This window comes from Lichenostomus cassidix, chromosome 13, assembly GCF_008360975.1.
Source record: "Lichenostomus cassidix isolate B80296 chromosome 13, HeHo_3.0, whole genome shotgun sequence".
NCBI classification, from domain to species: domain Eukaryota; kingdom Metazoa; phylum Chordata; class Aves; order Passeriformes; family Meliphagidae; genus Lichenostomus; species Lichenostomus cassidix.
Window position 1 is genome coordinate 8,224,445 of NC_139494.1, and position 17,167 is coordinate 8,241,611.

General features: G+C 40.6%; 1 protein-coding gene across 7 annotated transcripts in view; it reads left to right on the forward strand.

The window, feature by feature from the left end:
- The window catches only part of ACSL6 (acyl-CoA synthetase long chain family member 6), a 62,044-nt gene extending 45,314 nt beyond the window's left edge, over window positions 1-16,730 (forward strand). For all 7 annotated transcript variants that reach the window (XM_085073514.1, XM_085073516.1, XM_085073510.1 and 4 more), the window contains 10 exons: window positions 2,423-2,557; window positions 3,661-3,795; window positions 5,576-5,671; window positions 6,496-6,568; window positions 6,969-7,057; window positions 7,610-7,726; window positions 7,971-8,114; window positions 8,840-8,941; window positions 9,923-9,994; window positions 12,063-16,730. In XM_085073514.1, coding sequence (XP_084929640.1) covers window positions 2,423-2,557; window positions 3,661-3,795; window positions 5,576-5,671; window positions 6,496-6,568; window positions 6,969-7,057; window positions 7,610-7,726; window positions 7,971-8,114; window positions 8,840-8,941; window positions 9,923-9,994; window positions 12,063-12,203 — 1,104 coding nt within the window. In that variant the 3' untranslated portion in view covers window positions 12,204-16,730. The remainder of the gene's footprint in view (window positions 1-2,422; window positions 2,558-3,660; window positions 3,796-5,575; window positions 5,672-6,495; window positions 6,569-6,968; window positions 7,058-7,609; window positions 7,727-7,970; window positions 8,115-8,839; window positions 8,942-9,922; window positions 9,995-12,062) is intronic.
- Window positions 16,731-17,167: the final 437 nt, after the last annotated feature.

Here is a 17,167-nt window from a genome sequence, read left to right on the forward strand (position 1 = left end):
GAAATCATCTTTTTTCCACGCCAACAACAAAAAAATAAAATGAATAAAATACTAAATAACCAGTGATATCTTGTAGCACTAAAAAAGCTTGTACTCCAGAAGTGCCATGTGCATAACAGCAGAGCCGTGGTCTCAGTGACATGGCTGTGAGTCCAGAGCGATGCCAGGAGAGTTTCCCAAGTTCTCCAGCTTACACCTGGGATTGAAAAATAGCCCTTCAGCAATGAGCCAAACTCATTGCTCATTCAGCTCATGGCTACTGCTACCTGGGCAATTTGTGGGATGGCTTTTCAAAGCACTCTAGGATGAGGTGTCATGTGAGTCAAGATAATTTCATGCCATTTTCTACATCAGCTAAAATAATTTTGTTGCATAAATAACATGATCAGCAAAAAACACCCCAACTTGGCAGACACTGAAAAAGAGGAAACTGAGTTCATGGTGTGAGACACGTGATCCTCCTGGCAGGGCAGCATGTGGTGGGCATTCACTGGAGCCTGTGTCCCCTGGGAATTGTGGCTGATCCAAGGACTAGCTCTTGCCAGCCCACAGAACTGACTCCACATCTCTTTTGGGAAAAAAAAAAGGGTGATGATTTGTGCTGCAATTGGTGAGTTAGGCAAGTTAGGTGAGACAACCACATCAGGTCTCCTGGCCTAAGAAGCTGCAACCTTAAAATTGATCCAGTATGTAAAGATTGGATCTGGATCCAGTTGCAGCTCTGCACTTTCTCAGGGAGGCCTGTTTCAGGCTGAAAGCATGCTTTCTGAGTCAGACAAGCATCTGAATATAAACCTCCCACTTCTTAGTAACATCTGTGCCAGAAGTAAAATATTTTTTCCCTGTTAAAAACCTCACAAATTGGAAGTGAAAGCCCATGAAAGATTTGGAGAGTTACTGCACAGGCTTTCTCCACTTGCAAGTCGGCCAGTGTGCCATCACTGCTCAGGCAAACAAGAATATAATTATTCAAAATTCATCTGATGGAGGGCGGAAAGAAATTAGAAACATTTAAAATGCTTTCATTTCACAGGATGTTGCTGTACAGAAAGGGACATCCTCCAAAGGATGTCCAGATTTATCCTCCTGGCTGAAAAAGCTTAATATAAAGATTTTTTCAAAAGGGCTAAAAAGTCATTTTCAAAAGCATTCTGAACAGCATGCACTGCATCCATGTCCCTTGTTTTAGCCCACATTATTCATTCCTGGAATTGACAGTTAAAATTATACAAATACATTCTTTAAAGCTAAAATTTCTAGTTGTTATTTTTAATTCCCAATGAGCACACTGGTTACATTTTCCTTTTTAAAAAAATTCATGTGCAGTGTAAAGCACAGATTCAGCAGTGTGATTTTCATTAAACCCACATCACATGTGTAAAATTCCTGTGGTTTCAGCTGATGGAGACAGTCGCTGCCTGACAAACCAGTGAGAGCAATCTGGTTAGTATTGCAGATTTTTAGGAGCAGCACAGAAAGACCTGAGTGTCTCTTCAAGAATTTTCAACTTGTATAGTTATCTGTGGACGAAAAGCCCACAAAAGGGAGCTAAAGTTTTCAGTCTACTCAGGAAGGCTGGGCTCAACTCTGGCATCACAGGCGCTTGCTGAGGATGCCTTCTCCTCCTTGCATTGTAAAATCATGGGAGAAGTGCTGGTCTCCAAATGTTCTTCAGTGATAAAATGCCACTTTGACCCAATCTATGATGGGTCCTTGGCAGGGTTACTGGTTACCAGAAACTAGCTGCCAGCTGGCCAGCAGCCCACCTGCCCCATCCCATCCTGCACATTGAGCTTCATCCTGATTTGATTAAAGCATCCTGCTTTCTTCCCAAGTACAAGACTTTTGGATTTGTAGTTTCCATACAAGTCAAGCACCTTTTATGAAGTGGGCTTCTATTTCTGGGATACAGGATCAGGCACTATATTGCTAACGTAGTTTATATTGTATTTAAACAAAACTAAAGTATTAACATCTAAAAATCGGCTGCTGCTCAGTGTTTTACGATGTTTCTTACTTTGCATTTCTGTATTGATGTTAGGTCCTCATGCTGTGAGCTGCTGTGGGAGGGCTGGGCTTCAGGAAAGTTCTGATCCAGAATCTGACCATAACTGGGACTTCTCCATCCCTGCATGCAAGGGATGAAAGGGAATCCCTTCCAAAAGCTTTGATTCCTTGTTCTTCCAAAAACAAGTGGCAAATTTGGTGTATGCTGAATTGCCAGTACTGAAAAGTGCCCAGAACAATCTGGATATTTCTATTTAGTGCAAATTTATTGTTAATTCTATACGTATTTCCAAAGTCCCATTTGCCATATTGGAGAGTAGAAATTCAGGAAAGGTATTTCTGCACTTGGGAGGGATGCTCTGCTGTGGGAGTTGAAAGCAAAGGAGTTACATGTGTTCCTTTTTCTCCCCATCAGTCTGTAGTATACTGCCACGGAGGGCGAATTGGCTTCTTCCAAGGAGACATTCGCCTCTTGTCTGATGATATGAAGGCACTACGGCCAACCATCTTCCCTGTGGTGCCACGGCTCTTGAACAGAATGTATGACAAGGTGAGTTTGATTTTACTCTTTTTATTTAATAATGGAGTTTATGTCCCTTTAGTACTCATGTGGGAGAATTCCCTTAGACATGGAGATTTCTCAAGCAGATGACACTATTTCTGCCTTACTGCAGACACATTCTCACCCTGTGTAACTGATACAGCTCCTCCAGTGTGTAAGTCTGTATTATGACTTACACAGACTCCAGATGCAGCTAACATGTGTGAATATGAAGTCCCTCTGTATTAGCCTCTTACTCTGCTCTCACTGAGCTTACCAGTGACATTTATAGAGGCGTGGGATTTTTCATCACAGAAACATCAGTCAAACCTGGCTGCACAAGGACTTTTCATGCCCTTCAACCAGGTTTGAAACTTGAATCTCTTGTTCGGGTGGCAACAACAGCTGAAAATCAGGAATTTCAAAAAAGCCTTTGAGGCTTTACACAGTTTAAATGTGACAGTTGCTTTTGGATTTAGAAATCTTTGAAACTAAGGTAAAGGTATTGCAAGGTATTTAAGACAGGCATGTCTGGTCATCACATTAAATCTGTTTGACCAGCTGGGAATATTTATTCCTCGGAAGACTTATCCTCTAAAGACAAGCTTAAGCACAAGCTACTGATTTAATTTTTCCCCAAGGTCAGGGCTTCTGATGCTTTATTAGAGGGACAGGCACTGGGGGTTTCTCATTTGTTGAGGTGGAGTTCATGCTGGTGCCTGATTAAACTCAGGTAAAGGCAGCCCCCATCACCATATCAGCCAGGGCTGATACCCACTCTGGTATTCATGTTGCTTATTGCCTGTCATTTAGGCTGCACGACTTCACTGAATCCTATCATGGAAATTATATATTAAGAACAGCCCTGTCAATCTAGACAAAGCCTGCACTGCCATCCCCTCTTTTCCCCGCAAAGGAACTGCGTGTACAACAGGGAATGGAGCGAAACACATAATTCCTTTTTCCCCGCTAACAAACCCCAGTGTAGCCTTGTTTACCAGTGCCACAAATGTAACTGCACCCACCTGGCTGGGTGGGTGTTGTGGGGAGACCAGGTGTTGATGTGCTCTTTCTTCTGGGGACACCTCATCTGCCATCCCGTGCTCCCACAGATCTTCAGCCAGGCTGACACATCCCTCAAGCGCTGGATCCTGGAATTTGCTGCGAGACGGAAAAAGGCTGAAGTTCGAAATGGCATCATTAGAAACGACAGTTTGTGGGATAAACTTTTCTTTAATAAAATACAGGTAAGTGATTTAAGAAGTGAGTCTGAAGACAAGGAACTCTTGTTTCTTCTAGCAATGACTGGTTTTCTGACAAGGGAGTTTTAGATAATTGGAAAAATTTCTACATGGAAAGGGTTGTCAGGCATTGGAACAGGCTGCCCAGGGCAGTGATGGAGTTACCATCCCTGAAAGTGAGAAAAAAAGTGTGGTTATGGCACTTCAAGGCATGGTTTAGTGGTGAAGATGGTGGTGGTGCTAAGTTGATGGTTGGACTAGATGATCTTAGAAGTCTTTTCTAGTCTTAACAATTCTGTGATTCTGTGATTTCTTAAAGTCAGTGTGGTACACTTGCCTGATGATGAACTGTGGGCAATCGCTACTCACTAGTGAAGAACGGACTGGAAAATTAAATAGAAAAAGGGAACTGAGCACAGTTTGTTGTTCATAAAGTTTTGCTATATTTATTTATATTAATTTTTTTTATTATTTTTATTTTTAAACACTATTTATAATATCAAAATTTCAGTTCTCTCAGGGATAACTTTAGAGAGGGAAATGGAGAAACACAAGGCAGACTAAGATGACAGCTGCCACATCCCTCTTCAGCAGTACCAAGAAATCACTGATTTATGGAATAGTGCCAAAAACTGTGCCCCTCAGGGGAGGAAAGGATTGTGGCAAACCTACTCCAGGGATGAAATTCAGGAAGGTGGTCATGAAAAGAGGAGTCACTGATCAAAGAGATGCTGCTCCAAAGTTTTCTGCAAAATCTCAACAGATAGGATTTAGGGTTGGGTTTCAATTGGGCATATTCAAACCTGCTTTTCTCCTAGGAAAAGAAGAATAAGGGTCTAAAGAAGAATGCATGCATGAATCATGGTTTAGCAACCATGGAGAAAGAAATCAGAATGCCCTGCTGTTTGCCACACATCTCAGTAAAAAAAGATATTAAATTGACTTTAAACCAGTATTTTTGGGCTCTGTACTACTCCAGGAGGCTCTGATTACTTCGTTTTTTAAATCGGATAACTTATCTGGAGACATGCCACTTTATTTTTAACTAAAGAAACTGACTGTACTTCTGGTCTGTGGATTAGTTGTCCTCAGTGTGCAAAGATAGCAGAGTTCACCCAGCCGGGAGCGAGCCAGGCTGCGTGTTGATGCAAGGGCTGGCGAGACGGGCAGACTCAGTCAGCAGTTGTTTCCTTTTGTGCTGGGTTTTCTTTTTCACTTCTAGAATAAAGAAAAGGAAATGAAGGGGGAGGAGAAAGAAGTAAAATGGGACACAGGAATTAATGTAATACCCTCCAGAAATATTTGAAGGTCATCTGCCTTATAAAAGGGACAGCATGATTTTAGAGGGCTTGGGAGGCAATTCATTAAAACCGATGAGGTGTAAATAAGCCAAGAAAACTGGATGGGGGAAGAGTCTGTTTTTCCCAACAGTTCCCAGAACCAGGTCTGCCTGGGCACAGCAGTCGCAGGAGGTAAGGCTGAGCAGCTTGTCCTGCCAGGGTTGGGGGCACTCCTTTCTCTGTACACTGAATGGGGTTTTATCCCTCAGGAAAGCTTCAGAGCTAGTTCATATTTCCATAGATGGCACATTACAGAATCACAGAATGGTTTGGGTTTGAAGAGTCCTTAAAGATCATCTCATTCCAGCCACCTGCCATGGGCAGGAAATTCTGCACATCAGTCCTGGAGAGAGCATTTTGTGCAAGCTCTGTGTAAGCCATGTCATGGTTTTGCCATCTGTAGTAGCTTCTGATGCTTTCTTTTGTTTCCTTCTGCTACCAAACAGGCAAGTCTCGGAGGGTGTGTCCGCATGATAGTGACAGGCGCTGCTCCTGCATCTCCGACTGTCCTGGGCTTCCTCCGTGCAGCCCTCGGATGCCAGGTGGGCTCATGTAGCTCCTCGGGGCTGTCAAATCCACTGCTAGCAGGAGAACACATGGTATTTAAGAAAGGAGATGGGTTAGACCCTCAGAACTTCATTTAGGACAACTGTACCAAGATGGATCCAACAGCAAGGCTTGGGGCAGCCATAGAGTCTTGGTACACCCAGAGCTCAGTGGGGTGGCAACAGCCCTGGGATGGCAGCAGCAGGCAAGAGATGTTTTCACTGTGGGCATCTCCCAAAAAAACCTCATAAGCTCATTCCACCCACCTCTCAGCACTGCATTATGTGCAATTAAATGTGTTTGTGCAAGTGCTGGGAGCTTCATTACATGAGTTTTATTCTATATATAAATGGAGAGAGCTAATCTTCCAACGTCAGCCTAACCCACTTAAGATGTCCACTGCATTATTTCTCTGATTAGGAAGCCCAGGGCAACTAAAAGGTCTCATTTGAGAACCTAAAATTAGTCAGGGGAAAAAGAAAAAAAAAAGTGGATTTTCAAAATGTCCCTCAATAATGCCTTTTTTCCCCCCATCAAGTTCCTCTCACAGTATAGCATATGTCTTGACTCAAAGGTTTAGTGCTGAACTCACCTTCTCCCTGTTTTCAATGTTACAGAGCCATGGTCTTTCCTAGTCATGTAAATGGAATTTTGTACACAGTAGGAGCCAGGGACAGTGTCCCAGCAGCAAATGGGCTCCCACACATTGCAGCTGCAGGTTCAGCTCACAGGACTGTGCAACGGAGGGCAATGCTTGGGATTTAGGTCTGTAATAGCAAAATGTTCTATGTTCTTTTAAAGATACATGTCTCTTTTTCAGGTTTATGAAGGCTATGGCCAAACAGAATGCACAGCTGGATGCACCTTTACAACTCCAGGTGACTGGACATCAGGTAATGATTTTCTTCCACCATTTGAAGAAATAAAAGGAATGCGCATTCCTTTAGAAAATTCTGGACTGTAACATAAAGAATAGTTTGGATGGGGTTTGGAGAAATCTGGTCTAGTGGAAGGTGTCCCTGCTCATGGCGGGGGGTTGGAAAAAGATGAGCTTTAAGGTCTCTTCCAACCCAAACCATTCTATGCTATTTCAAAATAGGTTTTATATCCAAAGAGGAGATATTGGTATTTAGTTTTAATAGTGCAAAACCTTAATTAAGGTAATTATTTCTGCACACAGACACAGCTCCTGCAAGAACATCCACTGTATCTACAACTATGCAAGTAACTAATGACAAAATGCTAATTATTGTTTATAGGAGAGACAAGTGACTTGATAACTTTGATTTCCAGGTCATGTAGGAGCCCCTTTGCCCTGTAACTTAATCAGATTGAAGGATGTGGAAGAACTGAATTATTTTGCTTCCAAAGGAGAAGGAGAGGTAGCAAATCACATTTTTATATCAAATTCTCACTAGTTAACACTGTATGAAGTAGTTATATAATTATAGAAGCATTTTACCTTTGTAAGGTGCATGATTGCTGATGTTTTACATAGTGCAGTCAGGAAAGAAAATGGCAGTTTAACAGTAGATCAGCAAAGAATAAATTAAAAATAAGCTATGGTAGTACTTCCAGCCTGATTCCTTGAACTGCTAAGAGTGAATTAATTAGTTCAGCTAAGAAGAGCTGAATTGCTGTGATTTCTACATTGCTGTTATTTCTATACTACATAAAAATTAAACTTATTGAAATAACTTTGTTATTTTTAAATGCAAATGGAATGCAAATCAAATTCAAGCAAATCAGTTTTGCAAACCCTACTTCCTATTTCCATTAGCTTGAAAAAAATCCATAGATAGTTTAATAATCCAATCTATTTTAGCTTCAAGGAGCACAGTCATTAAAATACTTCAATTTTTGTGAGTTACTACTTAACTTGTATTTATAGCAGAATAAAAAAATAATTCATCATCACCCTCACTGTTTTGCAGATCTGTGTGAAAGGACCCAATGTGTTCAAAGGTTACTTGAAAGATGAAGAGAGGACGACTGAGGCGCTGGACCAGGAGGGCTGGCTTCACACAGGAGACATTGGGAAATGGTTACCTGTGCGTACTGGTCACACACCCCGTTCTTATGGCAATTGTATTATCCCATGTAAATTTTCAAGGTTTCCAAGTAGGTCTATCCTTACAATGGAGTAAGTTTATATTTGACAGAATAAGCTTGCTGTGTCAGTGAAGCATTTGAAAGCACAACAAGCAATTGAAAGCTCTGTTAAAGACAGACTGCTTGCTGAGTCTCTGTGGTTAAATAACTTCTCTGGGAATTCTCATTTCTTTCTCCTAACAGAATGGGACCCTTAAAATTATTGATCGGAAAAAGCATATATTTAAACTTGCTCAGGGAGAATATATTGCACCGGAGAAGATAGAGAATATCTACATCCGCAGTGACCCTGTTGCTCAGATCTATGTCCATGGAGACAGCCTGCAGGTAAAAACTAAGTTTTTGGAAAACCTTACTTTACTCTTTGTAGTTAAAAGACAGAGAGCTGGGCATGAAGGAAAGGAAAATGTGAGTGGATCATGCCACAATGTCTCCCTCCTGCTTTGGAGCTGGCTGCCAGCCAGGCAGGAACTGAGCTGCTGGTGTGACCCCGAGCAGATTAGCATATGCTGTGGCCAAAGATCAAGCCTTTAAATTGGCATTGGTGTCACCCTTTGGGTCTCTAATGCTGTCTTTTGCCACCATGCCTGTGGTAAGCTAGGCAAAGGCAAAGCCACTGCTGCCCCCCACACTGCCTGCCCTCTGTGACCAATCTTGTCCTGTTTATTTGCACATTTATACACACACCTACAGCTTCTGAAACCATGGCAATTCATCCTCTGCATTCAAGGCCAACAAGCATGAGCCCTTCCTTGGCATCAGAGTTTGCCTCAGACTTGCAGAGTCATGTGAGTTATTAATGTCCAAGAGGAAAACAAACCCAGCTGAGGGTATTAAAACTTGGTAAATGCACAGTCAGAGAGAACCCTTTTAGCTGAGAAAAAGGCACAGACATCAGAATGTACTTCATTATGGTATGTTAATAAATTATTGACATAATTAAACAAGAAGTGGTAAACGTGCAGAAATTCACCTGATTTATGTATTTAGTTCAATGTAGAGCCTTGAATGTGATTCAGCTTTTGCCTGCAACTCTCCTCCTTTACCTACAGGCCTTCCTGGTGGGAATTGTGGTGCCCGATTCTGAAGTTATGCCAGGTTGGGCAAAGAAAAGAGGGTTTGAAGGAACATATGCAGAACTCTGCAAAAATAAGGTTTGTATCTGCAGTACAGACATTTTTCTTTTTTGCTCTTGTGTTATTTGTGCACAATACTGTATGTAGGAATGATGATCTCAGTGACAAGAATTATTTCCTCACTGAACGTTCAGCAGGGTAGCAGGGTTGACCTGGATCCAGAGATGTGTTGACTGGTGGTACAGAACTCTGCCAGCTCTTGGGGAGGGGGGGGGGGGGTGGCAGGGGGACAAGAGTCTGTCTTGCAGAGAATAACAGTACAGCAGGAGGAGAGGTTGTGTTTGCTTAGATTTCTTAAATAAGACTTACCTGGTCTTCTCTATGGTGACCAGTGACAGGACCAGAGGCAATGGCCTGAAGTTGTGTCAGGGGAGGTTCACGCTGGATATCAGGAAAAAGTTCTTCCCAGAGAGGGTGGTTGGGCACTGAACAGGGTCCCCAGGGAACTGTTCACAGCACCAAGCCTGAGAGAGCTCAAGGAGTGTTTGGACAACGCTCTCAGGCTCATGGTGTGACTCTTGGGGCTGTTCTGTGCAGGGCTGGGAGTTGGGTTCTGTGATCCTTGTGGGTCCCTTCCACCTCAGGACACTCTGATTCTCTGAAAAGGACCCCAGCCTTAAGCACATGCTCTCTAATATCGAGGAACTGTGTTGGATCACGTCAGTGAACACTGATGCCACTGAACCATCCCACTGGTGTCTGTGGGCAATGATTCTGCGTCGAAGTCTGGCAGATGGCTGAAGAACTGTAAATTTAACAGCTATGTCACATAGCTGGTTTGAAAATAGAACCTTACTTTTCATACTGAGGAGATACTTAATATCACCACACTCAAGTTTAATGTTTGTACACTTCGTAGAATATTTGCTAAATATGTATTAATTGTTAGTGAAGCACTTGAACTTAACTCAGAAACATGTTTTTTGGTGAACAGTGAGCATTAATTGCATTTAAGGTTGACTTTGTTAGCTCATGAGGAATTTTTGTGTTTTAACACAGGAACTGCAGCAAGCGATAATGGAAGACATGGTACGGTTAGGGAAGGAGAGTGGGCTTCACTCCTTTGAGCAGGTAAAATGAAACAACACATCCTTGAATGTGGGCACACAGGCAATTTGTCTGTATAGAAGAGGGATTTGTCAGCATTTATTGTGTTACTACAAATCCGTGTTGCAACTGCACAGGATGTTTTTGGGAAAGAGCTTTATTGCTGGCAAGTTGTATTAGTTCCTTTGGAAAAACATATTTGCTGTGATTCTGCTTCCCACCCATGCCTGAAATTTGAATTAAATTTAGTGAAAGTTTTGGGTGCAGAGGTCAAAAGCTAAATCAGGGACATGGATAATCTCCAGACTGACAACCAGAGGTCAAGATAAACATCTGTAGGACTCTGACCTTTCTGCCACTGAAAGCTCTGTTAGAAATTGGGTCACTAATTAGCACTCTTATACCTGACCTCGAAATGCTGCTGGTTTCTTTATTTTCAGTCTGGGTACTAATTCTTTCTTTGTGCTTGGGTAAATATTTCTGCAATACAGCTACAAACACTTCAGAAGGTAAGATCTGAAATCAATCATAGATTACATAGCATCAAAAACACAGGGAAATTACCCACCCATTTTAAAATGTCAAATGCTTACTTTTGATTTAAAAAATTAACATCTTAATCACTACCTATAATTAGCAAAGGCCTTTTTGCTTTTGTTTAGACTATTTCTGGGTGATAATTCTAATGAGTAATTCACCGTATTGGAGTGGAGCAGAAATATCATTGAACATAACCCTATTATTCTTCATTTCTCAGTTACCTATGCAAATGAAATGGTAGCAAAAAGAAATTTATTAAAAAATAATTCAATATAAAGCATAGTTTTTAATGCACATAACTGTCTGTGCTAGTAAGTCTGGTTTGCCTCTGCCATGGTCTTCACAGTATGAAACATCCCCAAGTTATCAATTCTACCAGCAGTTTTCAATTAATAAAGTAAAAAGTAGTGAGTAAAGCCTTGCCACCTTTCTAAAAATTAGAAATAAATAATAATATAATAGAATAAAAATACATGTTTCAGTTTTCAAAACTAAAGGGCTTCAAAACATCATCTCTGTTGCAATATATAATCTTAAAACCAAACTTTGAGCCAGATACTGTGGCTAATGTTCCTGTGGGATGGGATCCCCTGTTTATGGGGATATTCTTTATCATCCCCGTCCTTGTCTGCAGCTTAGATCTCTGTCTTGGGAATGAGAAGTCTGGTTTCTATAACCATCAGGCTCTGAAAGCCAGTGCAGCAAAGGGGGGAGCATTAATAGCATGAACACTGATTTATGAAGGATGTCACGAGGGGGGGACCTGGACCATGATGCTTGCAGAGAAAGATGAATCACATATCTAATGGGAATAGAAAATGGATTTGCAGCCTATATTCCTGCAACTCCCAGCCAAACAAACTGCAAAGCAGTCTGGCTTGGGGAATCACAAAAGCAGCAGATGGCTGGGGAATTTTGTCTTGAATCAGTGGACTCTGACCAGTCACACAGCAGTTTTCTGCTTTCTCCCACACCAGCATGGGAAGGAAAAGCTTGCTCCCATCTGTGCTGCCAGGCTCCCTGCTGTGCTCAGAGCCACAGCCTCAAACAAGGGCAGCCTTGTGAAATGACATTTGCACAGGCTGAAAGATTTGTATCACTTCAGCTACAATTTTTCCTTAAAGACAATCATCATGTACACACTTTGTGCCTGCAAAACTTCACGATAATATTGCAAGACTAAATCAGTGCTGTTTACTTCTGCAGTGGGGTTAGCACAACTAGCACAACTCCCTGCCCTTGCCCTCTCCCCCACTGCCTTTCAGCTGTGTGAAACTGCAGTGACGATAGCACACATGGTGACACTGCCCCTCGTGCGCTGCCGCGCTGTGTTCTGGCCTTGGTTTCGTACAGAAAAGAAATTTCTGTGCTCATTCTCTTGGACAGCTCCCTTCTTCCGGCAGAGGAGGGAAATCCTGGGGACTCAGCAGAAGAGTGCCCTGGACTTGAGGCAGGACTGGAGGGAAGCACAGCAAGGCTGGCATAAAAAGTTACACTTATTCAGTGTGATGCCTGTAACTTGTGCTATAAATATATCCCTCTTTTATTTTAGGTCAAAGCCATTTACATTCACTCTGATATGTTCTCGGTGCAAAACGGTTTGTTGACACCAACATTAAAAGCTAAGAGACCAGAACTGAGAGATTACTTCAAAAAACAAATAGAAGAGCTATATTCAAGCATCTCCATCTGAAATCATGGGAAGAATCTCCTGAGTAATGGACTTCATAGCAATATTAGAATAATACTCAAAAAGTACAGAGCCAGAACGACACTGCTGAAATGGATAAGCATCTGAATCCTACATTTGAGCCTTTCATTTTTCTAGGATTTCATCACTAACCATATTTTCCCTTCTTTTTTCCATCAGGTGTGATACGATTTCTTTTTTACCCTATGTACACGGTAGGGCACGACTAAACATTATGCTAAATTGCCACAAAATATGCAGAAATTTCAATCTGTTACCAAGTAAATTATGGAAGCATATCTTATTAATAACTACAAACATTTCTAATTAAAATAGGGAAAATTTCAGGTATGTCTATTGCTATTTGATTGTATGTAACCTAAGACATTAGAAACTAAAATTATGGATAATTCAATAATGTGGTCTACCTCAAACAATCAGTGATTGATGGTGAAAGTAAAAGTCTATTTTCTCTGATTTGGAACTTCAAGCTGGATATTAGTTTATATAGTAAGTGATAGGTTTTATATTTTTCAGGACATAAATGACATTGATTTGATTTAATCATATATGACCTAACAACCAGAATAGAAATAGGAAGGAATCTCCCACTATTTGTACTTAATAGACCTATTAGTATATTACATCTAATGGATTAACGCTACCTTGAAATTACAAGAACAGGGTAGGAAGTGATAGGATAGAATTCCCTCTATTTCCTTTTCATCCAAACACAGTTTATCCATGGCATGCTGATTCTGCATTAGGGCTCCTTCAGTCCAGTGCATTCACGGGCATCTGAACTGCCCAAACTGAGAAGGTTGCAAAAGCATCACTGGCTCTATGGCGGCTTTCATGGGAGTTCACAATAATCCATATGCTCCCAATCCCTAATTTATTACTTTACATGCTGCTAATACTGCATAGTCCAGCTGGACTAACTCCCTTTCAGAAACAGTGCTAAAGAAATGGAGCACAAGGAATAAGCTGTGATTCTGGATGGGGCTTAGCAAAATGAAAGGGTTTGGGAAAAGACCAGCCTGAGGCACAGTAGTGGAGGGCACCCTTTGTCTGGCCATGGAAGGGGAAGGAATTCTGCTCCGAAAGACCCATGGGGATGGGCTAAAGGCTGTGTTAGCCATCACTGTGCAAAGTGTCACCGTCTGGCAGAACAGTGGATGTGGTGGCAGAAAGGCCTGCTGTGGAAACATCTTTATGTTCAGGCATCTGCAAGCATCAAGTCCCATTGGCATCACTTCCAATGGCCTCTGTGGAATAAACAGCAAGTTGTCTGGATGAAACCTTAGATTTTTGTGGTCATGAGAAAGGGGATAAATCTCACAAGGAGTAGGAATGGACTCTAGAGCTCTCTCTTGGTACAAAGCACAGTACAAGGCAAAGAGAAAACTGTCATGTCAAGTTGCTTGAATACTTGGACTGTCGATGGCTTCTTTCTGCTAAACAGGGTCCTCAATATCTGTGTGTATTGTACTAGCTGATGTTTGTTGCACCAGTGCATACTAGCATGGAGCTGTGCCTGCTAGATCTTTGCTAGGACAGTGGAAGCACATTAATTTTCTCTCTTATACTGGAATCCACTGTAGACTTTTGAAGCTAAAAGTTTAAATTTTTCATCTAAACAGTCTCTTATTTTCTCTCTGAAGTTCCATTGCATGCTTCCAAAGGAAATAAATCGAATTAATGAGTTAGTGTTATACGAAGACTGATTAATTGCAGTGATTTCAGAATAAAATTATGCATAGGAAACCGTATCAGTAACATGATGACTCAAAGAATGTGGCCATTTGGTTTATCAAATGTGCGTTTGTCTGAATCCCTTTATGCGCCTGATTCCTCATTTGATTCCAGTGCAATGACTCATATCAGTCCAAAGCAAGTCAAGAAATATCTCAGATCTGATGGGATCATACATTCATTTTTCACCAATGTACGCAGCAACAGCATCCCTGGGGAATTTGCATGCACCACATCTACAAGGATAGGGATTATTGCATAAAATCTGGCTCTTTAGGTCAAGTCATAAAGGATTTTCATCTTGGTGGAGTTCAGTTCATCTCCTTTTTGTATCAGCCAAAAGACAGTCACTACATACGCAACCTTCAAAGCAATGGAGAATTAGATTCAGTACAATTTCCTGTCTGTTTTAATGCAACAGTTTTAAAATAAAAAGAAACCCCAAACCCTGGTCACCTAGGTAAGTAGAGAAAAGCTGTTTTTCACTGATTTTTTTTTTTACCATTTGAATTGAATTTACTTTTCTCCTAAGATGATTTCAGGCTTTTTGAGACAACTAAACTCTGTATAAGTATAGAAGATCCAAATATGAGTTTATTTATGTCTTAGATGGCTGTTATTTTTACATAGGTAATCCTAAATAATATATCTGTTTTCTTCTTTTGGTATTTGATGCAAAATGTCGGATGCACTAGAGCCAAAGATATGAACACCAAAAGAGTAAGAAAGAAAAAAATGCAGATTTGGCCACACTTGGATGATGCAAAATCTGGGAGAAATTGTTGTTGTCACACCAAAAGTGTGAATGCTTTCAGAACTTGTGAAAAGTTATATGAATAAACTAAAAGCTCTATTCTATACTTGTATAATCAGATTTTCCTCTGCAGGTTACTCTCTCTCACCATGATCATAACAATGTTGTAAGAGATTAATATTTGAAAAAGAGACATGTCAGGCATGAGCTAGGCACAATCCCGCTTCTCTTCAAATTCCAGGAATATTTATTTTGCACTGAGCTTTCTTAAACTGAAACACTTCTTGTGACCACCAAGGAAAATTCCCCAGGGCTGTCCAATAACCAGTTGTTTGGTTTTGGTTTGTTTTTTTTTTTTTTACCTTAAGATAACTAATTACAAAATTAGTTTCTATTATTCATCTTAAGAGTGAAGACTTTTTGCAGTCAGTTTTGCAGTCACAGTACTGTGATCTTGGACATGTTAAACATGGGAGGTTCTTCCTGGGCCTGGTGCTATGCCTGTGGAATCACTGGAAGACTGTCTTATATATTAAAAAAATCAAAATTGAATGCATTTTCCAGGAAGAGAATCTTGCTTAGTTATGTATTTTGTATGTTCTTTGCTTGATATATTGCACAGAGAAAAATTTATTCTGCCAAAACACACGAAGTTTGAGCAGAAAGCAGACTAGAGTCTTTAACCCCATGTGGGCAGTAAATACATGGAATAATTCTGTCCTGAAAGGCACATTTGCAGGTTAAAATGCTTGATACACATCAGGTGAGAGAGAGACGGTGCGTTTTTATTGATAAAGTACCATTTTGCAATCTGTCCTCACTGTTAGTCAGTATCTATCAGCAACAGTAAAGTCCAGTCTCACTTTTGCCATGAATATAAAAATCTTGTGTGTAACAAAATAATCTGACTTAAACCTCTGGAATGAAAAATTAACTTAGATTTTTTTTTTTTAATTTTACATGTGTTAAAAGCACAAACTGCTGATCTATATGTAAATAAATGCTACAAGATGAATGTAAACTGGGAAAGAATATACTATTTTTGCATGGTAATAGGTTCTTAAAGACCTCTTGATGCCTTAGAGAAAAATTGAAAAAACATTTTATTTAGAGGCAATTCTATTGGCATACTTTTTGTATCTTTAGTTCACTTTGGTTTTCTCTGGGGGAAAAAATCAAAATGAAATCATTGTTTCTTCTTGGAATTGATGTTCTTCAGTATTTTGCACATTTGGTGGTTTCTGTATCACCTTTGCTCCTGTGAAATAATGAAGCTTTTCAGAGAAGTCTGGATGCCTGTAGCCCACAAGAGAAAAAGTTTTAGATCCCTTGAAATCTTCCAAAGTACAATGTTTTCTGAGGCATCTGGAGTCCCTTTAAGCCCTTCATTTCAGCTTTTTGTTATGTATTAGCAAAGTAAAAGCAGCCAACAAATGAGCCATTTTGGTAAGTGTTGCCTATTGTATTTTCAACTGAAAGTGAAGGGGGGTAAAATTTAACATATACATTTGTGTAAAAAAAAATCTTAATTGTTCAAGATTCTTCAGTTTTGGTATATTAGCATGTATATCAAAGAGTCATCTACGGAAACTTTTGTAAAGAACTAAATTCTCACCTTTCTCAAAACTGCTCATAAGATTTTCTCGTGGACTGACATACAATAAAAGCTCTTTTATAAAATCTGTCGTTTCTCCAGCACTTTGTCCTCACCATCGGTATGAAGTCATTCAGAACGTGTGCCTAAACTAAACATGTTGTAAAAATAATAAATTATGTAAAATAAAATAACAACCAAAGGAGTATTGGAATGCGAGATTGATTTTAGCAATCTCCTATGAAAACAAATTATTGCAAAGTCCTCTGAAGATGCAGCAGTCTTTCTGTAATGGTTTCTTTTTTTTTTATTTTAAATCAATAATAATATAACTAAGTGTATATGCTTGTTTAATATGAATTGACAATTGGGAATGCATAGTATTTTTTCAGACTATGTGTCTAAACAAATAAAGTTTCAAAGCATTCGGGCTCTTTTCCGGTTTTTGTGTGCACTTGTACCTACCTTCATCTGGAAATTCACGAACGCCCGCCAAGTGTCCAAATCCATGTTGGATGGGGCTTGGAACAACCAGGTCTGGTAAAAGGAGTCCTTGCCCATGGCAGGGGGTTGGAACAGGATTATCTTTGGGGTCCTTTCAACCCAAATCATTTTGATTCTATACTCTCTATTTTCTCATTTAACGAAGCCACGAGAATCCTCCTCTCTGTACACTGAAGCTGAAACACGGGGCCTGATCAGTACAGGGGGTATCACACCATTTATTTACTCCATTTTTATACACGGGTTTTTTGCCCTGTGAGGGCGGTAAGGCGCTAGCACAGGTTGCCAGGGGCGTCTTCCAGACCTGGTCGGGCGGGACCTGGAGCCGCCCGGCCGGGTGAAGGTGCCCGTGCCCATGGC